We start from the raw sequence: 27611 nt of genomic DNA, 5'->3' as shown, positions 1-27611 counted from the left end.
TGTGTGATGAGAAAGGCTTGAGGTTCAGGTCAGAGGTGGAAAGACAAGTAGTAATTGCCCATAAAGTTGGGGGAAAAGGGGAAACATGAGCAGGGAGTGGAGTCTTGGAAGCTTGAGTGGACGATCTAGAAGGATTAGAATCCTAAGGACAGGGAGATACCTTTTGGAGGTCTCAATGCAAGTCAAAGAGGTACATGGGATTTTCTTTATCATCTTTGGACTGAGAGGTCTCCTGCTGAGGTGGAAGAATAGACATGAAAATACGACAAGGTGCCCATATAGGCCATTCTGTTTTGAGTTTAATTTGTCTTTACACAGCTTCTCCTGTGGTTTGATGTGTACCAGACACATCTTTTGATAAGGGGTGGAAAACATAATCATATGCATCCTTACAGGCGTCTTTGGTCCTGTGTCAGGCCCAAAGTTAGGGCTATATATATCCTAGCAAATGCAATACTCTTTCATGTCAGAGCCCAGCCTTCTTCCCATTTTTTATTTATTTCTGAGGAAGCAGATAGAAACGTGTCCTCAGGAAGTGCAGTGGTTGTGTTTGTGCATGTTCTTGGCCCCTTGAGCTGAGATGATGTTAGATTGGAGGTGATTTTGTCACGCTTACAAAAGGTGAGGAGGGAGAGAGGAGGGGGGACCGGAAATGTGTAGCCAGACCTTCAAGAAAAGTTTTCTGTGATTCAGTCCTGCAGCTTGCCACCTGAAGAGTCTCTTCAGCCAAATCCGTTGGGGCTTAGATGCATGGTGACAGGCAGGGTCTGTAGCTGGTGCCACCCATCACACCACGGATGCCTGACTGGGGAGTCAGAACTGTAGGTCAGGCTCAGCTCAGGCAAGGTGGACCCTGTAATGCTGTACAAGGAACAAGGTCTAGACTGGGTCAGACTAGCCCTGCTGCCCTGCCAGTGAGTGCACCCATGCCCTGAAGGCCACAAAACCTCCATCCAATTCATTCACCACAAGTATGTATTCTTTTCCATGCAACAGAGCTGCCCTGGGGAATGTGATTCAGGGGTTGGTGACAGCTAGTATCTCTCTCCTGGGCAAAGCAAGTGTGCCCTGGGGTGTGCAGCTATAGCACTACCTCTGTAGCTGTGCCTCTCTTTTCCCCTGAAAGACTGGTCCAAACTCTGCTGCAAGGCGCTCTGTGGCTGCATCTCAGGCTTGTTCAAGGTATCTGCCACAGGCCTGGCCCTTTAAACGGGCTTCCTGCAGGTTTGTGGTCTTGCAGGTATAAAAGGAGGGGAGTGGGGGAGAGGAGGTGAAGGGCAGTATATGGTGCTGTCTCTCAGGAAGAAAGCACGTGAGGGAAAACTCAGGAGAAGCTGAATAGCTCCTTGCCCTGTGATAGCTGTGGGAAAGGAGAAAAGAGAAGCAGGGCAAGAAAAGGAACATAAAAGGAGATATTTGACCCTGCTGGGGGCACTCAGATGGGCACAGGTGAATGTGCCTGCACTCAAAGCACCAGGGAGAGCAGGGACACAGCATAGGAAGTGCAGTCATGGGAAGCATCTCTGGCAGCCCCTCAGGCCTTGCACCAGCTGCCAGCAATAGTGCAAGATTTGCCCCACATCAGTGCACTATTCAGGGGGCTGCCACACTGTATCATAGCAGGTTTCCCCTTTGCCTCAGCCTGGTGTCCCTCCTCCTCTCCCAAACCACCTAGACAACCTGCTTCACTTACAACTCAGCCTTGTTTATCTCCCAGAGTCCAGGGAGGGAGAAGGGGTGATGCAACACCCCAGCCAGCATCACCCAGTGCCACAAGCAGAGCCACTGCCTCCCTCCATCTGGCACTTTGAAGGCAGATGCCAGCAGTGTGTTCAACCTGCCCCAGAACTCCTTTTTCTTGAACTCACTTTCCCATTGCTGGCTGGGAGATGCCGTAGGGCAGGAAGTGGATCCTGCTGCATGGGTGATGCAGCACAGCTGCACGGCTGACAGCAAATGTTCCACTACCTTGTGTGGCAGGGCCGTTCTCTGACCACAGTGAGAAAACAGGCCTTTGCCCAGCCATGCCAGGCTTCAGAGGCCAGCTCAGTGCACACTCTGCTATGACACCCACACATGTATACACACATACCAGCCCCAGATGGACATCTCTCACCTTCCTGCCGACGGAAACTGTTGCCCTTTGCAAGCCTGGCTCTCTCTGAAGATGCTATCAGGAGGTGGGCAAAGGGGGGCTGAGGTTCCAGGCCTCTTTGGTACAAGCACAGCTCCCTCACCTAATGATATGCTTTATCCTTCACCCACAAGCTTTCTGTGATCTCTCGACCTGCAGTTATACCACAATTGTGTGCCAGGGCAGAAGGTTTAAATCAAAGGCTTCTGACAGTTTCTCAATCCACAGACTGTTCTGTCTCTTGAGTTTGTGTCCCTTAACTTACAAATGACTTGGGAATTATTGCAAAGTCTCACACCTGTCCCACCCTTAGTTTGCAACAGTTAAAATGGAAGGAAGAAGGATGGAGAGCTTTTGGCTTGGAGAAGCTAAGGAGTAGGAACTCTCCATCCACCTGGGGTGGCTGGAAATCCAGCCCTGGGTGAGTGGGAGGCAGGAGGATGGGTTCTTTCTTGATTCATTTTAAAATACTTGCACCCATGCCAGTGTGGGTGAGGATGGAGAACTGAGGGCTGACCTGCATCACTCTCAGAGCTGCTGAGCTGCCTGCACGACTGGGGAACCCAGACAGTGTGAACTGCAGTGCACCTCTGACGGGGGAGATGTGTCCACTTTGTGGCTTCAAAGTAGCCAGAGGAAGAAAAGGTCCATGTTAGAGGAAGGAGGACAATAGGTCTCCTATCAGACTGACCTTCATCCTCCAGGCATCATTTTCACTGTTCTGGTCCCCTGCTCTGAAGCCCCGACCACCTTTCTGGTGTTTGACAAAATGATGTCCTAGAGCAACACCCGGGCCAAGCATCTTCCGTGAGGTGCCTGATGGTCACTGCATTCTCTTGTTTGCCCCCACACATGCTTTCCTGGGCTCATGGCATTCTCACATTCACTCCTACAGACACTTCTTTTTTCCTCACATGTCCTCAGTTCTTCCTCTGAAGTAGTGGAGTGGGGCAGATCACTAGATCACATGTCCCAGGCAACCAAGTCCTGTCTCCTTCAGTCACAGCCAGCAATTCAGCAGATCTTTAGGGCCCACAGGATTACCATTCCACACGCAGCCCAAAACACCTCCCAAGCCCTTGCTTTGCCCCAACTCCCACTTTCTCTCTGTGTGGTATGCTGGTGGCATTGTTTGACTCAAAAATACTTATGCAGATTTTTACAGCTGTACCACATTTTCAGTCTTGGTCCCTCAAGGCTTTAAAATGTTTTTTTGTAATTCCATTTGTTTGTGATACACCAGAGACTGAAGCACTCCCCTGACCCTCAGACAGGCTTGCTTCTCCTCCCTCATACCAAATGTGCCAGTTGTGGAGGCAGAACAGCTGTGCCTTCATTTCAATAGCTAGACCAGACAGGGACAGTGGTGCATTGGCTCAGACCACAACTCTCTTGTCCTGCAGAATGGCAACCTGAGCCCTGAGGAAATGGAGAGAGGATCAATGCATAGCTTTCTCTTTGCTGCAGAGCTTTTTTTATTTTACTCCCTCCCCCCCCTTAACATTCTTGTGCCAGCTCTCCTCACCATTTCGAAGCACTGTGCAGAGAGCTCTCCGAGTGCAAAGTGCAGGGGAAGCAGGGGGAGGGTCAGGTGAGGACTGAGAAGGGCGAAAGGAAAAGGTCAGTGATGCAAGCCCAAAGCGATGGCTCTCAGCTGAGCTGCTCTGTTTGTCCGTGGTGTGTTATTTCTACTCAGCAACAATTCACACATCTGGGGACCACAACTCCTTCCACCACCCACGCTCTTCCCTCCCCCATCACGGGGGCTGAGGCAGGGGAGGAGGGGAGGAGGGAGAGAGACTGAACCAGGCTGCCTGCATAATTTCCAAGACCGCAGGGAGAAAAGCCCTGACCGGTCCTTTTCATCAGCAGCTTTCCCTCTGAACACTGAGCATCTCTAATGAAGGAACCTGCTGCCTGCAAAGAGGGTTGGGAGAGTAGGAAGAAAGAGGGGGATCCTTTCTCTTGGGGTGCAGAGAAAGTCACCACGAGTGTAGGAAGAAAGAGGGGGATCCTTTCTCTTGGGGTGCAGAGAAGGTCAGCACTGGGGAAATGTAGTGACACCCTCATCCTTGAAACATAAAAGCAACAGTGCATGTTTCCTATTAGAATAAGTCTCACCTGAGACCATGGCTAAGGGAAAGGACCCTGCTGCCTGCAGACACATATTGTCCTTGGCCAGTTTCCAGGGTAAGCATTTGAGTGGAGCCAAGTGCTTGACGCCCTCTGTGCTTCCCCACTTGTCCCAACTGTGTGCATGTGTTTGTGTGCACAAATGTGTGCACAGGTGCAAGCAGAGGGCAGTGCCTCCATGCACCTTCCCCGCAGTCTGCTCCCAACTGTGGGGCACAGCAACCTGCCTAAAATAGCCTTCCCATCCCCGTGATGGCTGCAATTGCTCTTTAGAGCTGCAGGGAGAGGGAGGATGAAATTATCAACTTCTTTAAAGCTCTGTGCCATTTCCTGCCTCTTCGGTGTGAGGTACTGGAGCAGCAGGGAATGGTGATACTCAAAAGGAGATTCCCCTTCTGCCCATGCATGTCAGTCAGGAATAGAAGAGGGGGAAAGTGACACCCTGCAAGTCTTTCTACCAGGGAACCAAGTCCCATTTCCCCTGAGACCTCTACATCCCATTTCCTAAATACAGGCACAGCCAATGGGGCAGATGTGGGGAGATGTGGCTTGCACTTTGTGCTATGGCAACAAACCTGACAAGTACCACATGTACAGGACTCTGTGTTGCATCTCTCAAGGAGGAACTACAGGCTCCTCAGAGACCATAATGGTGAAAATTGTAATGTCCACACTGCTTGGTTTTTTTTCAAGTAGTGGTTTTGCAGTGTTCACCAGGATCTGGCCAGTAATCTCCACTAACAAGCAGTCTTGCCTACCTATAGCCAAAAAAATGGGCTTTTCACTTGTGTGCAGCCATATCCAAAAGCCTCATCAAGCTGCAGAGCCACTGTGATACAGGCAGTTCACCTCAGAGTAGGCTCCCTAGGAGGAAAAGTCCTTAGAGGAGCAAGCCCACAGCTGAAACCCTTGAGAGATGGTCTCGAGAGAGGGTTGAGGAGCCCCTTGGGTTGACCTGTTTCACAAGGTGGTACATCACCTTGAAGTGACCTCAAGTCTTTGGGTCAGGTGATGGACCTGAACATCACCCTTCCCTTCCACTCCTTACAACCAGGCACACGGATTGTGCCTTTCTCAGCATGCCTTCTGCCTCCCAAGGTGGGAGCAGCGACACTAGAGGACAAATGGGGGGAGAGCTGAACCTGGGAAACCACAGAGCAGGGGAAAAATGGCTCTCCTGTCTGATCCCAGGGGAGAGACAGGAACGCAATTCCTGAGCAGCGAGCTGTAAGGAGACAGGAAGCTGTCTCCAAACAAGTAATTTCTGTACAAGCATTTTAATGACATGAAAGTTAATAATTGCCACAGTCACAAATCAGTAACCCTTGTAAGGGCTTAAGGGGGAGCAGGAAGTTGGCCTTTGGGTAAGCATGACATCATCAAGCATATTTTAAAACAAAATCAACAATCTAATTAACTCCCTTTCTAGAAACTGCTCAGGCAAAGAGATGAAGAAAACGGAGGAACAAGGAGAGCTCTGAGCAGAATGGGGGTGGTGGTTGTAATGATTTTTTCCTCTAGAGAAGGAAGGGAAATGTGATTAAATTGGGACCAAGCCTCGCTAATCAAAGTACCTGAGGGTTTATTCTCAAGAATCTCCTTACAGTTTCGTGTCTTGCCTCCAAGCAATTTTGAATGTACAATAAATCTCTGAATTTTTCTCAATTTATCAGGTCTGGAAGCCATCATTGCTTCATATTAGGCTTGTCAAGCATTTGTACCCTCTAACTTTAAATAGAGAGAGATGTAACACATTGTCAGGCTGAAAAACAGAGCAGGGCTTTATCTCTTCAAGACTGCCCAGGTAACAAGGTAATGATTTCCCTCAAGGATGAAAGCAGTCGCTGATGCTGAATAGCAAATCAGGCAGCATTCAGCTCATTACCTTGCTTGGTCATAGATTTGGTGTAAGGCTGTTCTCTGAGTCCAGTGCTGCCTTCCTGTACAACATATAACTTGCACAGGCCCTCCCTCTTCAATACAGGTCAGTGAGAAAGTTCTGTAGGCACTCTAGCCATGCATCATCAACATTCAATGCCAGGAGAACCCTTAAGAACTTGCATGGATATGTTTTAATACTAGAAGTCAATAATGGCCCTACAGACCCTGACAATGGACACCTGTGATGCGGGACCTGGTGCCTGGTCTGTGAATTTGTTTCTGAAGATGGAAGGATGTCCATTATGCCCCTCTCTGCGCTGCAGAAATTGAGATGCAGAGAGGATGTGAGAACTGTACATATACGTTGATAGTTCCATGGGTATGCCACCTTCCTTCCAGTTCACACTGCTGAGTTTTCTATGGCAAGTGTGCCAGGGTAAGACCATCTGCGTACACAGGCACCATGATTATGCTGACAGAGAACACTTGCCACACTGCAGTGCCTCATGCACCACATCCACAGGCTCAGACAAGAATGTAGGTACTGGCCTTCCTTCATGTTGCTATGCTTAAGGGTATTGAGAGACACAGAGTGACAAACCCAGGGTGACAGCCCAGGTCTTCACTGAGTATCTCTAGGGAGGGACTCTGGGTCTGAGCAGCTCTTGTGGCACCACAAGCATTCATCAGGGAGGCTCCTAAGAGCTTTCTTAAGGCTTGACTCTACTGCTGGGCTCCAGCCTCTCTGATTAAAGTCCTGACACTGTCTAGTTCAACCCAAACATTATGAGGAGTTAGGGCTCAGGTCCTGGGCGGGGGCATCTTGTGACTGTCTCATGCCCCTGCTCATGAATTCATAGCAGCATTTTCACAGCCAGGCAAGCTAAGAGTGAAACTGCTTGAAAGTAGCATGCTTTCCCTCCCACCCTTGTTTCCCCACTTCTCTGGGCCTGTGGCCATCACTGTCAAGGAGTGAAAGTGAACACCTCCTCCATTGCCTCCCACCTGTGGCCCCAGACTTGCCTCAAATGAGTGACTGTGAATGCCTCAGCTTCCTACCAATTTTGTCCATTTTCTTCTATAGCCTACAGGGCTAGGGAATTCCTACTTTTGAACATTTTGTGTATTCATGTGTATATTTGATGCCTACTACTTTTATCAGTCAGATCTATCAGGACACCTTCTGTAGGGCAGAAGCTGAAAGGGAAGAAGTGCAGGAACATCATCCGCTGCATGGTTAGGCTTAGTACTTGCTGCCCAGCATCGTTTGTTGTGGTACCTGATTCCAGAACTTAAACTCCATTGCTTAAATGCCTCTCCACTTAAACACAATGATGGAGATTAACCTGAGGGCAGTGTTTAGCCTGTAGCAGCAATATCCCTTGGGATGATGGAGCAGGAGAAAAAAACGTCGGAGCAAATTTGCCATTTTGATACAAAGCAAAGCCTCTTTTAGATTGGTAGTGTGAACAAATTCAGTAAAGAGCTCACTTATACACTAAACAGTGGTTTCCTGCAAGGCCATTTTTACAGACTTTTTTCGGAGTAGAACCGCAATTTAAGGGGAAAATAAGTGCAGTTGTAGAACAATGGCAGAGTTTTGAGAAGCGCGCATATACGATTGGCAGGAAATTCAATGTAAAGGTTATAGTTAAAACAACATTATTTGGAAAGTACCAAAAATAACTAACACAGCTTCTAGAGATTTCACTGTGTATCCTGTCAGGAAGTGAATTTTAGTGTCCATCAGGGCATCTCTGCCCTCATCCCTTCACCTCCTGCTGGTTCTGCACCCTTTCCCCTGCTCCACTTCAGAGGGCCCTGTGGACAGGACACCAGGATGGATCTACTGAGCCCTTCACTGAGCTCACTCCTGGTGAGCTGGCTGGTTTACAAACCACAGGCAAGGCATCCCAGTTAGCCTGGCACTCTGGTTCCAACTGGGAGCCAGCAAAGGGAAGGGATGTGCCCAGCCTGATGACGACACCTGATGAATTGTGGGGTAGTTTGACACCACACAATACTTTTGCACTTCACACTTCTTCACTGTCTCTGTTCTTGTCTTCACCTCTGCCATTTTGTGCAGACTCTCAGTAGACACGCAACTGAAAATGAGCAGTTTCAGCAGCACTGCTCCCCTCTCTGTGAGGGGAAAAAACAAGCTTGTGTGTAAAAAAATGTGCGTAAGCACATGCCTCAGTCTTGAATATTTTTAAAACTTACATTGCCCCTGAAACAGTGATCTGGCCCAAACAACACCTTTAACCAAACCTCCATTACCACACTTTTACCTGCCACTTTAACACTGAACAACAATGCTGACTACAGAGTTCACCCATCTCAGTCACCATTATGGGGACAGGAAGGTAGTAACAAGAACACCTCACATGTGTTGCTGATAGTGTGGTTTTGTTTGGCTTCTCACGTTGCAAATGGCACAATTCCTAACAATATTGGTGTAAAGGAGATAAAAACTGCCAGATTCTCAGTAGCACAATGTCTTGGGCAATCAAGTCCAAAAACTGTGCTGACAGCAAGCATATTTATCCGTGCCAAATGGGGTCTGGACTTAATACCATTATTTATGCCACAGAGTTGTTGCTCTAGTACCTTGTAAACTGTGTTTCCTATGAAAATATGTTGAGGCAGTTTGTGTCTCCACACACTGGGATTTGGCTGTCTGCTATCTGATCCATCAGACCATTCCTTCTCCCTTCACAATTTTGGAAAAGTCAATCAATTCCAGTTGCCCTTGAGAAAGAGGTATATCCCTTACTACTGTTAAGCAAGGATGGCTGAATAGAAGAGTTCTAGCTCTCCATTGGGAGACTCATTGGGCAAGTCTTCAATGTGACATCAGTTCTTACTAGACAGCAAAAAATCTGCATAAGCATCTATCATAGAGACATGGATCTATAAAAAACCAGTCTCCAGTGGCTGACCAGATAAATCCTTGTTTCCAACTGCTGCAACCCCTCATCTTCTATAAGAACTAACTGCATTGTAAGTTTTCCTCTTCTGCTATTTCAGGTACCACAGTGCACAACCAACCTAATCGGATTCTTATACACTAAAAAAAAATCAGCTGAGCAATAAAAGTGGGTGCTTTGTGCTCTTCCTTTCCCGAAGTTATCTCTGGTCTTAAGGAAGCTGCAGATTTCTCTAGTCTGAAGGATAAACAGGAAAATTTATGGCTAACATAAATGCTCCTTTGCAGCTGCAACACTGGTGATACCAAGAACTTACTCACAGAGGACTTCATGGTTTCAGTTTAGGACTTTGTGCCAGAATAAGCTGCATTCATTTTAAGAGTTCCTGGGAAAGGTGGGCTGTGGCCTGATGATCTATGCCATTACTGCTCCACCCTGGTAGAGCCTCCAAGGCCCAACATACACAGGCAGTGATTACCAGAGCAGGGGAGTACGCAGCCCATCCTTTTCCCTGCTCCTCTTCAACCGAGGCTGACTGGTTCTGATTCCCTAGTTGTCTTCCCAAAGATTGGCCACGACAAGGGTCTTCAGATGACTAGCAAGAGAATCCAGATGACATCTCTCAGACTCTCAGTCCTTGTTGTATGTGGTGAAGAAAAAGGTGTTGTGCTCCAATACCCCTGGCTAAGTGAGGGCTTGGTCTGGATTAACCACAATGCTTCCCCAGAAATTGCGATGAGGATCCACTATTGCAACCTCCTGCAAAATGGCTCTGCCCACGTGTTCAAACTACTGTTTTCCTCCAACGCTATTTCTTTTTGAGGTCTGATATCTTCTGAGATTCAGTCTCTGGGCCGGGTTTCTTGTGGCTAAAAGCTCATCCTCCTCCCATACCCTTTTTCCACTACCTGAATGTAAGATCCCTTTGTTGTTAAAGGAGGTTCCATCCTCCAGGTTTATAGAGTCCTCAAAAAGAAACTGCCTGAAAACTTGATATTAGCCTCCTGCAACTTCTGGTCAGCCAAACCTTCTTGCCAGACCTGAGCTTGGGCCTTGAACTGCCCTGGGAGAGAAAGATGAGGAGCACAGAGTGTGGTGACCACTGTATATGTAAGAGGAGATTCTCATCATCTGGCCCCACACCAGCGGCCATTATCATGCAGCCCAGACCAAACAGGAAATGTGATATGCTGCACTTCAGAGAATCATATTCATGTATGGAAAAAAGAGAGGGGTGTGGGGACACGTGCGGGTCCATATCTATCCTCGAATGAGGTAGCTATCAGACTGTAGATTTGCATTTGTGTGTCTGTCTCAGCTTTGGATGTGAAGGCAAAATAAGGGGTTGTCTTTCTGCAAAGGTGAGGGCACATGAAGCTTTGGAAGGCGGAAAATATTTTTTGCATCCTTGTCTGGTCTATTGAACGGACAAGCCATGCCGAACAGGCACTGCAGCTACTGCAGGGCAGTGTTGCCTATCTGGACTAGCTGCAAGTCTCAGGTGGGAGGGTTTGATTCTTCCTTCTCTGGAGAGAGTGGGGTGCTTAGCTGGGTAGGGAGGCCGTGGGATGGGTGTTCTTGTGGTGTCACACCATCTGCAAGTGTGAGGGTGTGTTTCAATCTTTGTCAGCACTGCCCTCATTCCACTCCTGCTCTGACCCAGGATGGATCCTCTGAAACTGGGACACTGATGTGGAATCTGGTTTCATTCTGTATTGTTCAGGTCAATAACTCAGATTATTTTTCACAAAGTGGTCTGTGGTATTTCTACTCTATACAGACTCCTGTCCCCAGTTTCAAAGCAATCTGTAAACTTGGGCAGACCCTGAAAGCAATATGAGTGATCAGTTTGGGTATCTGAAAGAGGAAGCTATGGGTCACTTGCCAGTGTCTCAAGAGGATAAGTCCTTTCCACTCACTCTTTTGCCTCACAGCAGTGGTTTGAAACTGGTCCCAGTATATCTGAGCACTGCAAGCTAACACCTGACCCCTCCACCCTTGTTTCTGCACCTATTGCTTTACCAGCAGGAAGTAGGACGTGGTTTGGGGCTTTTTATTCTTGGCCTCGCTAGCCTTTTCGATACTTCAGGGCCTTGTCTCAGTCTGACAAGGCAAGCAAGCAGCAGCTTCCTGTGCAAAGGTGAGAGGGAGAAGACAGAGAGAGACCATGTACATATGAGAGCAAGAGCTCTGGAGTAGAACTGATGGGCTGGAGGCACCTCTCCTCTTACGGACATACACTGAGCTCGGATATCTGCCTTCATCTCTCTCCCTTTTTGCACTCACCATTCCCATTGACATTCAACATCTGATTCCATCCAACATCACGACCCCAGCAACTTCCTTCAACTGGACCACTTGGTGACTAGAACTGGAAGGTAAAGGGGGTAATGCCAGCTCTCTCCCACATGGGGGTGGCTGATCTGAAAAGCATCTTAGAAGGAGTTTCAGTCTGACAAACTGAATCTTGCCGTTGGGGAGGGCTGAACACGTATTTATCTCCCTGTCTGTCCGCAATCTTCTCAAATCATACCCCACATCTCACAACCACACCACCAGCTTTCTCTCTCTTTCTCTTCACTTTGTCTGCTCATGTATCATCATCATGTTTTTCTTCCTCTGAACCTAATCTTTTATCGCAACGGGAATTGGTATTTATAAACCCTCTCTTCCCGCTCCTCTGGCAGTCCCAGCAAGGTCTAGTGGGACTCCAGCTTGTTTTTCTCAGGTCTGCCTGGGCTCCAGGGTTGGTGTGAGGTGAGGGTAGTTCCTTCTCCTGCGGGCAGAGGCAGATCTCAAGAGACAGGTGTCCAGGTGGATGGGGAGAGAGAGAGAGAGAGAGAGAGAGAGAGAGAGAAGTCCGTACCAGTCTGTCTAATACGGAGCATGACTGTACAGGCTTTGTATGACAGTGAGGCTCCCTGGGTGCCAGGGGTGCATGAGAGGTGCTGCAGAGTTTCCTTATTACAAAGCCCAAATTTTTTGATATGCCTGAAAGCACGACTCCTTCCAAGGCAAAGCAAGGTCTACTCAGATGGTATGTAGTTTGTGTATGACTCTGTAATATTTTTTGATATGGTAAAGCCTTGAATTTCTAGAACCTGGAAAACTCTTTCTTCTCCCTGATTTCCCCTCTTGTCCAAACATGCTGTTCAAAATCTGCTTTCTAAGCCATGGGCTCTGCAACTAACTTTTATCTGTTACAGAGACCCCTCTTACTCATCAAGCACCTAGTTATTTCAGCCTTAGGGCTTACCAAAAAAAGAAGCTCTTCAAAGCACAATACATGCGCAACCAAGGCAGCACTCTCTACCTGAGTCAGCAAGCAGCATGAAACAACACACACGGACTGCTGTGCACTCACTCACGCGTTTTCAGAAGGCGCGATTCCTGCAAACAGCCTATCTGTGCTGCCCTGTGAACAGTTTCACTGCTGAGAAAAGCACCCAAGGCTGGAAAACAGTGAGGTGCTGAGGGAAGAGCACAGACTCCAGAGTGGAAGGGATATAGGTTTCTGAGCCTAGAAGACTGGTAGTGGCTTTGAGCCCTGCCCCAGGACAGTGGATGCCTCCTGTGAGATGACTTCTTGACATCTTCCTTACTTACGCTGCTGAGCTATGTTGTGGGGGTGTCTTCTCTCTTTCAGTGTGTCACCAGTACAGATGAAGCCCTCATTGCTGCTTGTGTCTCACCTCTGCCTGTTCAGCCTCACGCATCCCTTGTGGGCATCAGACTCAGCACAAGGTAAGAAGCAATTCCTTTGACCTGTGCTGGCTGGGTGGGCAGGGAGGGGAGTCAGCCAAAGGCATGTGTGTGCCATGGTATGTTGCTGTGCAATGTTCTTGTTGTAACATACAGCCAGAGGAGGCTGCAAGAGTTACAGGTCTCTTCTGAGCACATCAGCCTCCAAGGACACAGAGAAGTGAGTGGCTCTGCCTTTCTTTTTTGTTGGAGTTATCCAGCAGAGGAGTCTGTAGTTTGGGATGGGGCAGAATTGTTCAGGGTGATGGCTAACTAACTAATGCCAAGCTAACTGAGCCACATTGCTGTCCATCTCTTCTCTGCTGGCAGGTGCCTCCAGCCTAACTTGTTGGTATGACTCACGGGCGGCTCTCCTCTGTGACTGGGACCCAGGCAGGGACCTGGTTGAAGCATCGTGTCAGCTGGAGATTTTATCAAATCAAGGTTTTTGTGACAGGTAGGTGATTGGAGAGGCTGAGGAAAGCCAATGCCACTTAACAAAAATGTAGGCTACCCCGTCCCAAGCCAGGTGTAGTGGAGTCACAGAGCTGAGGTGCTTTGTCTTGTACTCTGTCTCTAACCCATGTGGGCTAAGATGCTGGCAGCCACTGCTTAATGTTTGCCATCTGACAGTCACAAACTGTCTTGCACGACCCATCTTCCAGCTCCATGGCTCTATCCATGTTTCATTTAAAAAAAAAAATCCCTCTTTCTTGTCTTGTTAGCCACCCTCTGGACTGAAAGACATTTTCAATGGAAAAGGAGGATGTATAGACATGGGGGTGGAGAAGGGTGGATTTGAAGTTATGCAGAGGCCATTTGCCCATTGCCAGAAATAACTGCAATGTTTCACCCCGAGTAAGAACAAATGAAGAAAAATACTATCCCCCTTCCCTTCCCTGGCCCTTTTATCTCTCTCAGTTCATGATGTTTTCCTCTCCCATATGCCTCCCAGCAGAGGGGAGGTGTGTGGCCAGTGCCATAGTGGAGGCTGGCTGAGTCTGTGTCATTTCCTAATAAGACATCTCTAGTCAAGAGGTTTACCAACCAACCCCAGGACTTCCCTGGGTGCCTGTCATCAGGAGAGGCTCAGTGTGATTCTGGCAGTGGGTGGGTTACTTGTGACTGTCATGGAGACACCTCCAGTGGGGTTAGATGGGCAAGTATATCCTGTGGCCTGGTGCATGGACCTAGAAAGCTAAAACATTTATGTTGTTGCATGGGTGTGAATCACAGAGGCTGGGGCTGGAACTTGGGCTGGATTTGTCACTATGCCATCCTTGACCGGGGCCCTAGGACAACACCTCTCCCCACTCTCAGCGAGTTTCAGGCCTGATCTGACCTTACAGCTGGATCAGGGACCTCAGTCAGATACCCCTTCAGCTGCAGCCCTACAGATGCTCTCCCATCCTGTCCCCCCCCATGCCATAGCTCAGCTTAGGCTGTCCAGCTGCTTGTCAGAGCAGAAGAGAGGTCATGGTGTGGTGCTGCCATGTGTGATGTACAGTCCTCACTGACTGGGATGTGACTTGGTTCAGAAGATACATGTTACTCAGTATCTGAGATCCTACAGGAGTTTCAGTGGTTTGAAGGAGACCTGTAAATCCTAGAGGGGCTGGAAAAGGCACCTGTCTTCTAGGGCTGCAGGGTGCGGTTGTGGGCAGCTCTGCGTGCCCTCTGATATCAACAGGATGCAGAGAGGGTAGGAAGAGAGTTTTGTAAAGTCTTTGAAACTGGAAATCTACTGTTATCTTTGGCCTGAAATAACTGGGATGCACTGACTCTTCATGTGCCAGCACATAAAATTTGTTTGAGTGGTGCAGTGGGGAGAGCAAGTAGGATTAAATCTTTGCTGCAACCTGTTGAGCAAATACATGAGGATGCAAAATGCTTTGAGAGCCCTTTAGTGTTACATAATGTTTGACTAAATACAAAACAACCTCCCTAGCTCATTGTTGTTCTCTACCTTGAGTCTCATGTCATCTCCCTTACCCGGAAAAAACAAGAAGGACTGTGAATTACTCAAGGCAGAACACAAGAGAGGACTGAGGAGATGCATCAAGACCTTCAGCCAAGACAATAATGTGAGTAATTCATCTGGGATGGCCTAGCTAATGACAAGGTGGAAAAGATTTTTATATGTATTTTGGGTGTATAAGGAGTGTGACATTCAGGAGCAGTATAAAAAGCCCACACCTAATCCCTGACTCCAGTTCTGGAGTTGGGCTTGGTGCTGTGTGTTGTTGACATGCATTGATCCTGTGGGTTCCACTGCAAGAGGGATTGGCTTCATTGTTAGCTGGGCCATGCTGTCCTGACTATGCAGAAAAGGTGCAGGACAGACAGATCATATGCAGTACCCCATGTCTCAATTTGCTGGGTTTGGCCCTAACCCATTCCTCTGAGGAGGGAGGACATCACCACCAGCTCTGAAGTCCTCTCTTGATCTCATTTTCCTTGAAGAAGTCAATATCATTTTCCAGATTATTAACTACTGTGAAGTCTGGTTAGATGTGTCAACTGCAAGATGCAACAGCAACACATCACTAGAGCTAATGGTGATGCCAACCTTCTAAGTATTATTCTTTATTTGGATCAATCTTATTTTAGACTCATTATGTACTTCCTTCAGTCATACCCAGTTACCGCAGTCCCTGTGATTTCAGAAAATACCCACCCAAATATGAGCTAATTCTCCTTATTGTTAAAGCCACAACCAGTCTAGTGATAGATAAGCTTTCTTACATTTGCATATCATGCACAAAGACAAATTGCAGGGTTGGTAAATAGTTCCAAAATCTTTTCTTTCTAATCAAGCTAATTTCCCTATTGCTTATTCAATAGTGTATGATGCACATGGTCCTTCAGTATCATTGCATTTCAAGTGTAACATTTAATGCTTAAGTGGTTTCAATCTTACCAGTGAACATAAAATGATTTAGTAAAAATAATTTTTCTCGATAAATGTCACTCATAGAAAGTAACTTTTTTTACTGCTTAGTCAGCACATATAGGAATCTTAGCAAACTAGCATATCACATTAGTTTGTGCCCTTCTTGCAGTACACAAAAAAAATCCAACCACATATAGTATAAATCTTACATAAAGTATAAATCTTTGGTTCCTCGTTCACCACTGAGATTTATGCCTTTCAGCCACAAATATCTTCCATATTTATTGTCCAATATTCCTAAATATCTTATACACAGGCAATGCTTTGAAATTTGAATGCATTTTCATGAGGCTTCATTGTCACTAGTGGTTAATTTTCCTTGCAGACTCAATGCTTCACCAGGTCAGACCGTCTTGCCATGTCTGTCCATTGCCAGATTGGAGAGAATAAGTCTATACCTGCAAGAATAGAAAATTTCAGTCCCCTTGCAAACAGTGAGTACTCATCTGTCTTCCAGTCTCTGGAACTTCCCCATGAAAGGATGGTTAATTTTTCTTCCCCATCCACCCCTATGCAATACCCATACCTGATTTTAGGTTTCTGTCTTTTGCTTGTCCCCTGCTACGAGTACAGGTGGAACACATTGACTTCTGCCACTTGCACCTTTATCATGCAGATTCATGCCAATCCCATCCTGTCCTGTCCTGTGTCTGGGACACTGTTAAATGAGAGTGCTTTACCCTAGAAGTTCTGCTTCAAACAGGCAATGGCAGCTCAGCTCCCCTTCCAAAAAATGTTTTGCAAGGAGTCTTGCAGCTCTTCCTTTGCTCTCCTACTAGGTATGTGCTTCCACCCTCCTTTAAGCCAGCTTTGGCACGCACCAGTCTTTGCTGAAAGGATTCCCCTCACTAATCCAAAAGCAAAACATCTGCTTGGGACATTTTTTTGCTGGATATGTGAGTTTACCTGTCTCAAGGAGATGTCCAATAGAGCTGCTGTGAGACGAGGCATAAGAAGGCACGGCTGGAGTCAAGGATCCGGAAGAATCAGCCTAGACAGTCCATGTAACTCCATCTCTGTGGCTGTAGCTCTCTGAAAGAGCATCTGGGAAGCAACTGTCTCCCCAGCCATGTTCTGTTCCTATCCATGCAGTTGCCATCCAGATCACTCATAAAGACAGGATGCTTGGCCCCATGGATTGATTGCACTGACTGCAGGGGCCACTCTCACAGGCTCACAGGAGGAGCTGCCTTTAACATAGCCCAGAGGCAATAGGCCTTTTGCAATTAGTGACAGTGGGGGAAAAGGAGGAACAGAGAGGGGGAATTCATGAACTCTCTCATGTGACTGTAGCTTGCTAGAGTCTGTGAGCACAGCCAAGACACCAGCCTTGCTGCCATGGGGCTTGGCATGCAGTCCTGCTATGGACAGAGTGGAAATATCAGCCCTGCTCCTTCTCTCTTTCCAGTAAAGCTGAGGCCTCCAGAAAATCTTCATCTGGTTAACATAACTGAAAACACCTCCAACTTAACATGGAGCCTGAATATTTCCTCTCACTATTTGAATGGGGAGCGGGAATACCAAGTGCGGTACCGAAACATGAGTCAGTCCTGGGAGGTGAGTACAGAGTGGAATGCTGGGACCTATTACCATACTAATCCTGGTCTTCTTTATATCACCCAAGACTTGCTCCTGGGCCTCTCTTCAGGATGAAACCACTTTTAGTGAAGCTGGAGAGTGGATGTCAACCCCCACCCTTTTATCTCTGTCACCTGCTGCCAGTGTTTGGTGATGACAAGGAGGCAGATGGGGATCCCATTTTACTCAGTGCTGTCGCAAAGAAATTCAGACAGTTCCAGGACAGACCTGAAAGGGATGAAAAAAAGCAAAGTGAAGAAAAATTTTCCTCCAGGGTGAAAAAGCAGTGCATAAGGTGTAGCAATTTGAGACAGGTCTTCTCTGAGGGCTTTGGAAAAGATGACTACATGAGGCTGTAAACCAGGGTGTTGATGATGTTCTAAATTTGCCCTACTCCCAGGAGGCCATGAACTTGCCCATTGAACATGACCAGATGTGGGCAAATTTTGAGAGACTCTCACCCAACTCGAAATATGAGGCAGCTGTCCGTGCAAGGCCAAGTGCCAGAAGCACCTACAAAGGCGTGTGGAGTGACTGGAGCAAGCCGATACCGTGGAGGACACATGCTGACCATAAGGATCAGTCAGGTAGTCTAACTTGGAGGGGAAAATGGGGACTCAGGGAAAAGAAGGTAGAAGGGCCAAAGCAGGCTGGGAAGCTGAAGGAAAATGGGTAGGGAGTACTGTGTTGGCCAAAGAGCAATAGAAAGGTTGGAAACAACCTGTCCCTCATAATCAGTTAGGTCAGACCAGTTCAGCAGTGTTTAAAGGCAAAGACCCCCTGACTCCAACAAAGCCCCTCTGACATCCAGAAGCCAGACAAAATTCACAAGGTGTAAATCAGGGACTGCTTCTCCAGAGCAGTAGGGCCATGTGTCTGACCTGCAGAAGCAGTGGCCAGGACTGGCATTTTCCCAGATGCTAACATTACCTAGGAATATACATCCAGCTTCCTAAAATGGCTCAGTTCACTGGAGGTACTAATCAGTAAAATGCAGTGAAATACAGTGAAACACAGTGAAACAGAGCTCTCAGCTCCTGGACTGAATGACACCTGAGCCTAAGAAGCAGAGTCTCATGGAGAATGGAAGAGACAGACTTACATGCATGTTAAGTCCCTCTCAAAAAGGTCTGCTGAGACTTGCATCAGTCACTGCATGAACCTCCAGCCTTGAAAAATAGTGCCCTTTGATGAGTCACTGGCTGTGGTCTCTGTCATTTTTTTTTTCCGAATTGAGCAGATAGATGTTATTCCTTCTCATGTCGCCCCCACTCTGCCCCTGCTTAAGCCCTCCCTGTTGTGCCTGGTGCTGATATAAACAGAGGAGCTATGTTTAGAAAGGGCACTGTGTTGCTGTGGCAATCAAATTTTGACAGTGTGTGATGTCAGTGAATAGGATACAGCCGCAACCAGTTGTCATAGCAACCAAGACCCAAAGATAACCAGGATACCCGAGGCAGAGGAGTCAAAGTGATCTGAGTAGCATCTCAAGGACAAGGAAAGAAAGAATGTACTAAAAACGTCTCCTCCTTCTTTTATTTTTCTCTATTCCCTAAAAACTACTCCAGAGATGCTCTGCATGCCCAGACCAAGGTACATGAGGGATGGAAATGAGGGGCAGGTGGGGGAAACAGGCACCAGAATAGCAAGACCAAACAAAGGTGGATTGGGGAGATATGTTTGAAAGTGACAGATTAAGAAAGTTTGAGATGATGCCAAACAAATTTGAGGAGTGCTGGCAGCCCTGGTACCGTGGGAACTCGGTCTCTTTCTCCTAACGCTACAATCCAAGTACTAAAATATGGTGTAAAGCTGTAACCTTCCTAGTCTCCTAAAGCTTTGCTACAGCTCTCTAAAGAAAGAAGCCAAGCCCTTGATCCCTAACCATCCTTGTCCTTCTGCCTTCTCAGAGACCTGTGAACCCTATGACTCTGTCTCCCCCCCTGACTCATAATGCTGTTTCAAGTCTCCAATCCCACTTTAGCTGGTTTGAGGAGAACCTGCTTTCCTTTGCAAGGAGATAGACAGGTTGATGGACACTTCAAACAGCAGTCTGTGATACCTTATGTATGGCAAACCCTAGTGGTGGCGCTGTTATGAACAGGGGGTTCAAGCTCTTCAGCTTGAAGTTATCTGTTAAGCAATGCTTAGACTCTGAAACCCATATCAGCTCAAAGGCATCCTACCCAACATGTCAGAACTCAAGTATCTGACCTGTATATTATAATTCTATATACTGTAATCGTATATAAAATTATAACAAAGGCTCACTTTGATCACCTTGAACAGCCATGAAAAGGCTGCAGGTTCTACTTCCAGAATCCTGGTTAAATTTTCGCAGCGATTTCTTTGTTCTTTCTCATCTTGCAGAAACATCCTGGCCAGCCCTGCAAGCTCTTATAGTGAGCACTTTCCTCTTCATCATCATTGGGACTGCCTTTCTTATTAACTTACGGAACCTGAAATGGTAAATGAGAATCAAGTTTTCATCTCCGTTCCTCTCCTGTATCTTGTATGTATTCTCAAAATCTGGATTATTTTTCACTTGGTAAGAAGTCAAGGTAGAGATGACTTTGAAATATGGTTTTGAGGCTAACATTTGCCTGGGGAGACATACCACCACCCAAGATGATGTGGTTTCACCACCATCATTGTATTGTGCCACACTGCTGTGACCTGGTGCCACGTCCTGGCTAAATTTAAAACAGCTACCTCAGCACATTTGCTGTCCAGGGCTTAAAGTGGTGTTTCCTGGCAGAGACGCATCAAAATTGCCTCTTCAAAAGCGGGTCACTGGGTTGAACACTCTCTCAGTAGCAAGGACCAAGCAAGCCTAGGTACCACTACCTTCGCATTTAAACACTCCAGCAAGAGCTCAGGCAGGACATGGTGACATGGTGAGGAGTACAATTCTTCTTCTCCCTGGTCTGTGCAGTCCTCACACACTGATAAACCTCTATATGATACTTTAAAGATCTCTTTGCCAGCATTTTTACCCAGGCATTGCTTTTATTCAGGATGGAAAGTGTCTCACAAGGTTAACCCATGCAATAATAGGAACAGTGACCTGTCAGCATGATGCGGTTAGAAATAGCTACAGGTTTTCCCATCCTGGATCAGGGGTGAAGAAGCAGGGTGTTAATGTTCATGACAGGGGGCAGGGAGAAATATTTCCAGGGATGAAGCAGCAGGGGCTGGATGGTTTCTCTGTAAGGAAAGAGAGAACCATGTTGAAGGAAGATGGATACTGAGAAAGTCACTGGTCACTGTTTTACCCTGATCATAACACAAAGTTGAGAAAGTGCTAGCTGTACAGCACAGAGAGAGTTAAAAAGGCCTCCTTAGCCTAGGGGAATTGAATGGAGAATAATGCTGAGGTAAGATGCAAGAAAAGATTAGACATGCATGAATAAAAATAGCATATGCAATGATGTAAGGTAGTTTATATGCAAGAACTAGCAACTTCTAATGCTTCAGAGAGTACACTGATTGCCTCCAGAGGTCAGGAGGGTCTTTCCTAAGAGCAAAGCTTCAGGAAAAAGATAACAGGATTAGCCTACCTCTCTGAGGAACGTAAGATCAGATTAGATCACTTCATGCTGCCCCAGGATGACAACACGCTGGTTCCAGTAAAGCAGAGGCCTCTGTACTGATGCAAGGCATACTCACTCAGATGGCTTGCACAGCCAGTGTGCTCCAGCTATACCATTGCAGCATCTTGCTAAGAGGGCAGAGAGCTGTGGCAGAGCTTTGCTGGTGATGGTCCTGCTCAGGCCAGGTGGTCCTCCAAGTCATTGTGGTGGCAGCAAAGCAAAGAAGGGGTAGCTCACAACAGCTGGAGCTTGGAAACAAGGGAACCCTGCTCAGCTTGTCATCAGGACAGGGGCTTAAGGGGGCAGGTGGAGAGGTTAAAGCAACCAGTCAAGGCATGGGAGGAACCAGTGAAGTGGTGGTTGCCCTTCCCTAAAGATGCTGAGGGCAATGTATTTTCCAATGCCAGCTTTAACTGTCTCATCTCTATACCTCTCATTCCTCAGCTACTGCATGTCAGACCACTCAAAAGCAAGGACAGCATTCAGGCTTGTTCCTATTTTACCTCTCCTCCATACTGGACTATTACCCGTGAGCTGCAATGCTCTCTCCTACCCCTCCACAGTGACAGAGAGATCAGGGTCAGGCCCTGCTTCATTTGTTCTTCTCCTTCTCTTTTGTCAAGGTTTAAAAAGATCCTGAAGATTCACATCCCAGATCCTGAGAAGTTCTTTCCCCCACTTGTTTCACTTCACGGAGGTGACATTCAGGTATTGGACTGGGGATGGAATCATGTGGTTCCAGGAGGGAGAAATGAGGGGAAGGAGTGTCCAGCTGCACATGCCCAGGACAGATAGCCTGTCAGACCTACACGTGCACACACGACATCTGTGCCTGTAGCACCAGCTGCTGGGTTCTCTGCTTGACTTCTATTTTCTGACCTTCTAAACCTGACACTCAGCTGAGGCATCTCTAATTACAGAACTGAGAAATGGCAAACCACGCAAATCTCGGCACCCTGCTTCCATAATGGGCAGTCTGAGAGAAAACAAGGGACCTGCAGGAGGGAGATTGGCCTCTCAAGATCCCCTTCCACCCCATTTTGGTGTCTCCCTGCTTGCCCTAGGCTGCCCAGCTCTTCCCCAGATTTCCTGCTGTGATCCCCTCCTCCTAGCTGTGAGCCTTTCCTTTGTTCCTAATGTGAATTGCCATCCCACTGGGTGGCACTTAGCTAATTTCTGCATTCTTTTCTCTTTCCCTTTTTCCTCCGCTCCGCTTTTTCCTTTCCCCTGGTCTCACTGTGAGTATGGGCAGCTGCAAGGAGACAATTACCATTCTGTGCAGTATTAAAGGGAGTGTCAGATGCAAGACGTGGGAGGTGATCCCAAGGGGCATTTTGCTTTAAGAAAGATGGAAACAAACTGCAGAGGGTCCAGAGACAGCAAAGCTCTGAAAGAGCCTAAGTGCAAAAAGCTTTAGAAAGCTTAAACTACAGGGAAAGAGTGCAGAGCAGGGGAACAGGGGTGTGCAGCAGGCACTGAGGACACTTTGTCAGTGCAGAAAGAACTTGAAAAATTGCCTTTATGGGCCATAAAGGCAATGAAGCTGGATGTCATCAAAACCAGTTTATTTTTAAGGATAATGATGCACTGCAGGATGTTGACCAGATGAATGTGGAAATTAGACACAAGGGGCCTGGAAGAGCACTTTAGATGAGAAATCTGCATATGGCCATGTAGATGTATTAGGAATAGATTGCATGAGATGCACCTCAGAACTGTTTTTCATGTTTCCAACTTCACTTCATCTTATGGTCTTCTAAGGCTTTTTTCCTTCTTTGTTTTTTCCTTCCTTTCAGTTTAATTCTCCGTCTTCCATTCCCTGCTCCAGAAATTTCAAAACATAGGCTTATAAGATCCACTCTTGATTTCAAAGGGACAGAAAGACATAGTCTCTCTGAAAATCCTACAGATGAGACATCATGAATGTTAAATTTCCTCCTGGTAACTGGTGCTTGGACAGAGAACAGATCACTTAATTGTTGTGGTCACTCAGGAAAAGAAACCTTTTGTTCCTCACTGAGTACTATACTTTGGGTGTCACAGTCTCACTCTCTCTCCCGTGTTTCTTTCCCATTAGAAATGGCTCTCCTCCCCATTCTCCACATCTTCCTACTGTGTGAACAGCACAATCCCAGAGATCTCTGTGCTCGAAGTAATGCAGAAGAGTGACCAGGAATCCCGGTTTCTACTTTCCAAGGGATCCCTGACTCCTGATCCTCCCTCAGAAACCAGTGTGCACTCTGTATCCAGCTGCTTCACCAACCAAGGTTACTTCTTCTTCCACCTTCCCAACTCCTTTGAGATCGAGCCCTGTCAGGTCTACTTCACCTACGAGCCTTTCACTCAGGAGGGCAGTGGCACCAAGGATGGCAAGTCCCACCATGCTCTCCCCTCTCCAGACCTCTGCACACTGGCAGAGGACATGACCATGTTGCCCCGCAACTTCTTTCATTGTATCAAGGCAACCCAGGGCTTCCAAAACAGCTCCGTCATGAGAGAGACAGAAGGTGAAGCCCAGCAGGCCATGGCTATTTCTGGGTCAAGTGAAGGCACCTCACCAACACCAGCTCTGAAACAGGATGAGAAAGTGATGGACAAAGCAGTTTCACAACCTGATGAGGCCCTGTGCCAGCAGCTGAACACTGACTTTCCCAATCCACTGGACCTGCATGACAGCAATACTATCAATGCAACAGAGGGGAGTGGGAAGGCAGACCCTCCTGCTGACCCCTGTACACCAGCAGCAAATGCTACCTCTTCTCTCTCCCAGCTTCCACCTCTAAGGCAAAGACAGGATGAGGATCCATGCAAAACAGCCTTCTCCAGCCAGGTCCCAAACACTGATTCCTACCTTTCTCTGAAGGACCTCCAAAGCCAGTATAGCCATTGCTCGATCTAGAATTGGTCTGGAGGAAACCCACAAATGGTAAAAGCCACCTCTTCTGGGAAGGCTAGATTGACAGTTTTTCTATTCAGGACATGAATGTGACTTCAGTAGCAAACCTATTGGGACTGCTCATTAATGAGGCTGGAGAACATAGGCCAGCAAAGACTCATCTTCATAGGTGAACCTGGTTTTCTGTTATTATTGGCTCTGATGGTATGGAAAATGCTTCTCACAATGCTCAAGGAACTTCCCGAACCACACCACCTTGCTTTTCCCTTCCCAGCTCCCAGTAGGAGGCTGTGCCAGCATTTCCATGCTCTGCGACTTGGTGTAAAATAGAACTCAGCTTTGAGGCTGAGCAGGCATATGGTCCATTTGCCTTATTCTGGCCTGAAAACCTCTAGTGGGACGGAGAAATGCCTGAAGAGGTGGAAATGAGGTTTTGTACAGGGGACAATATCACTGCCAGTCAGTGCTGGGGCTGATGATGAAATGGATGAAGACATCTCCTCCTGACTGACCAAGGGTGTGATTTCTTCCTATGGTGTCCCCACTTCAGGTTTTAATCAGAGATGACATTCTAAACTAATCAGTCCAGCTTTAGACTAGAGTCCCCAAGGTCAGCTCAGAGCCACAACTGTGTCAGCAGTGCAGTGTAAAAAAGAAATCCCCATTATTGGGTTAAAAATACTGGGGAAATCCCCTCCCTCTCTTTCTTTCCTCCAGCTCTGATAATGGCAGTAGAAAGAACTCACACAATTTCCCATTCTTGCCACAATATTTTTCATGAAATCGAAAGCCTCTCTGCCCTTCTGGCAAACTACAGTTACTTGACTACCTTAGGCTGATTGCAGAATAGTTCATCCCACATCCTGTATTAGTGGAAAACATCACGACCGTGCTGCCCATTCCTTCCATTGCTCAAGAGAAACCATTACCTAATTAGTAGCAAAGATGCAATGAATGAGACCAGAAAACTAACCCACAAATCAGCACCTTTACTGAAAAGAAAACTTCAATCCACTCATAAAGAATGGAGATAGCACAGACTTTGTTTTTCTTTTTCCTCTACATGCACTTATCTGGGTTAAGAAAAAGCAACACACCACAGAGGAAAGGTGGCAAGCAAAGGAAGACAAGTTGTTCTGGTTACATCGATCCTTGTGTTCAACATCTGTACCATCTGTCCACTTTCTTGCCGTATGTCTGGACTTTTCAGCAGTGGGAGAATACCACCCTATGCTAAGAGTTCTTAGACTTCCTCTAAGAGTTTTTCTAAGAGTATTTATACCACAAAACTCAAGGATATTGAACTTGTTAGTACTTCTATCACACCTGTGAGTGTTAACAAAGCTAATTCTTTCCTATCTCTGTCTGAACAAACATCGAGCTTCCACTTTGTCCTGGTCCTACACTGTTACCTGACCTTGCATTATGCATCATGAATGTAATTAGGAGTCCCAGCTACAGGGTCACCCACTGGCTTGGATTTCCCCTCAAAAGAGCTGCTCAAAGAAGTTGAGTCTGCCTGTAGCTGAGAGGGTTGTGGGAACTGTACCTCTCCTCTCATCAGCTTCTTCACTACCTGCCTCAACATGTGGACTACTCTGTTGTCTCCAGGAGACAACAGGTGAAGAAGACCCCTCGGCTTCCCAGATAAGGAAGCGCAAGGCTTTCCCAGCTGTTTCATGTACTTTGAGAATCTTCCAAGATGAACTTCAAAAAGAGACACTGAATCCCTTGCCCCTGATGAGTAATTTGCTATCTTACATGGGCCAGGGATCCTAGTTGCACTGGTGGGTATCTTGTCCCCATGTAGATCTTCATAAGCTTTTCAATTTTCCTTCATAGAATCATAGAATCATTAAGCTTGGAAAAGATCTCTGAGATCATCAAGTCCAACCTTTGACTGAGTACTACCATTCTCACTAAACCATCGCAAAGTGCCATGTCTACTTGTTTTCTGAACACTTGCAAAGATTGTAACTCCAACACTTTCCTAGGGAGTTTATTCCAATGTTTAACAGTGAAGAAACTTTTCCTGATACCCAAACTGAACTCCTCCTGTTGCAACTAGAGGCCATTTCATCTTGACCTATCATTTGTTACCTGGGAGAAGAGACTGACCTCCACATTGCCACAACTGCCTTCAGGTAGCTGTAGAGAGCAATAAGGTCTCCCTTGAGCCTTCTTTTCTCCAGGTTGAACAACCCCATCTCCCTCAGCTGTTCCTTGTAAGACTTGGGCTCCAGATCCTTCACTAACCTTGCCCTTCTCTGGACATGCCCCAGCACCTCATGTTTTTCTTGTAGTGAGGGGCGCAGAATTGGACACAGTACTTGAGGTGCAGCTTCACCAGTGCCAAGTACAGAGGGATAATCCCTTCACTAGTCCTGCTGGCCACACTATTTCCAGTACAGGCCAGGATGCCATTGGCCTTCTTGGCCACCTGGGCACACTGCTGGCTCATGTTCAGCCAGCTGTCAACCAACACCCCCAGATCCTTTTCCTGCTGCATAGTTTTCCAACCATTCTTCCCCAAGCCCGTAACACTGCACGGGGTTGTTGTTACCCAAGTGCAGGATCTGGCACTTCATCTTGTTGAACCTCTACAATTGACCTCAGCCCATCAAGACAACCTGTCCAAATCCCTCTGTAGAGCCATACTACCGTTCAGCAGATCAACACTCCCATCCAGCTTTGTGTCATCTGCAAACTGACTGAGGGAGCCCTCAATATCCTCATCCAGGTCATTGATAAAGATGTTAAACAGGACTGGCCCCAACACTGAGCCCTGGGGAACCCCAGTAGTGACTAGCTGCTAACTGGATTTAACTCCATTCCCCATAAGTCTTTGGGCTCAGCCATCTAGACAGTTTTTTACCCAGCAAAGAGTACATATACCCACACCATGGGCTGCTAGTTTCTCCAGGAGAATGATGTGGGAGACAGTGTAAAAGGCTTTGCTAAAGTTTAGGTAGACAACATACACAGTCTTTCCCTCTTCCACTGAGTGGGTCACCTTATCATAGAAGAAAATCAGGTTGATTAAGCAGGACCTTCCTTTCCCAAACCCGTGCTGACTGGGCCTGATCCCCTGGTTGTCCCACACATGCCACATGGTGGCACTCAAGGTCACCTGCTCCATGACCTTCTCTGGCACCAAGGACAGGTTGACAGGCACGTAGTTCCCTGGATCCTCATTCTGACCCTTTTTGTAGATGTGTGCCACACTGGCTAACTTTCAGTCATCTGGAACCCTCCTGGTTAGCCAGTACTACTGGTAAATGATGGAGAGTGGCTTGATAAGCTCTTTTGCCAGCTCTCTCACTACCCTTGGGTGTATTCCATCTGGCCACAAGGACTTGTGAGTGTCTAAGTGGCACAGCTGGTCACTAACTACTTCTTCCTGGATTATAGGAGGTTTTTTCTGCTCCGTGTCTCTGTCTTCCAGCTCAGGGGGCTGGGTACCCTGAGGACATCTGGCCAAGAAGGCATTAAGTAGTTCAGCCTCATCCTGGTGGCAATGTTCCCCCTCTACATCAAATAAAGGATGGAGATTCTCCTTGACTCTCTTTTTGTTATTTATGTATTTGTAAAAACATTTTTGTTATCTCTTATGACAGTGGCTAGATTGAGTTCCAGCTGGGCTTTCTCCTTTCTAATTTTCTCTCTGCATGGCCAAATGACATCCATGTACTCTTCCTGATTACATCTTGCTGCTGAGTACAAAAGAAAAGGCTTGCCTCTTTGTAAATAAAAAAAATATTAAGTAATCTAT

At 47.1% G+C, this 27611-nt stretch overlaps 1 protein-coding gene and 1 long non-coding RNA gene across 5 annotated transcripts; one reads left to right on the top strand and one right to left on the bottom strand.

Moving 5' to 3' along the window:
* The first annotated feature begins 11178 nt into the window (after positions 1–11178).
* Positions 11179–27606, top strand: IL2RB (interleukin 2 receptor subunit beta). 3 transcript variants are annotated; one of them, XM_064654980.1, is made up of 10 exons: positions 11179–11456; positions 12725–12822; positions 13150–13276; positions 14768–14903; positions 16098–16206; positions 17181–17329; positions 17751–17937; positions 19721–19817; positions 21567–21651; positions 23021–27606. In XM_064654980.1, the coding sequence occupies exons 2-10, from the start codon at positions 12741–12743 to the stop codon at positions 23840–23842; spliced, it is 1794 nt and encodes a 597-aa protein (XP_064511050.1). In that variant the 5' UTR covers positions 11179–11456; positions 12725–12740; the 3' UTR covers positions 23843–27606. The 3 variants fall into 3 exon arrangements, with proteins under 3 accessions (XP_064511050.1, XP_064511048.1, XP_064511049.1); XM_064654978.1 differs by lacking the exon at positions 11179–11456 and having other exon boundaries at positions 11816–12822; XM_064654979.1 differs by lacking the exon at positions 11179–11456 and having other exon boundaries at positions 11819–12822; positions 14792–14903.
* Positions 16062–18688, bottom strand: LOC135414334 (uncharacterized). Of its 2 annotated transcripts, XR_010430673.1 has the most exons (4): positions 18453–18688; positions 17485–17578; positions 16679–16735; positions 16106–16170 (listed from the first exon to the last, which is right to left on the bottom strand). It is a non-coding gene; the product is annotated as an uncharacterized LOC135414334 (long non-coding RNA). The 2 variants fall into 2 exon arrangements; XR_010430672.1 differs by lacking the exon at positions 16679–16735 and having other exon boundaries at positions 16062–16170; positions 18453–18686.
* Positions 27607–27611: the final 5 nt, after the last annotated feature.

This window comes from Pseudopipra pipra, chromosome 5 (assembly GCF_036250125.1).
Source record: "Pseudopipra pipra isolate bDixPip1 chromosome 5, bDixPip1.hap1, whole genome shotgun sequence".
Classification (NCBI taxonomy): Eukaryota; Metazoa; Chordata; class Aves; order Passeriformes; family Pipridae; genus Pseudopipra; species Pseudopipra pipra.
Note: the sequence above shows the minus strand (reverse complement) of the source record. Positions and strands in the feature narration are given on the sequence as shown.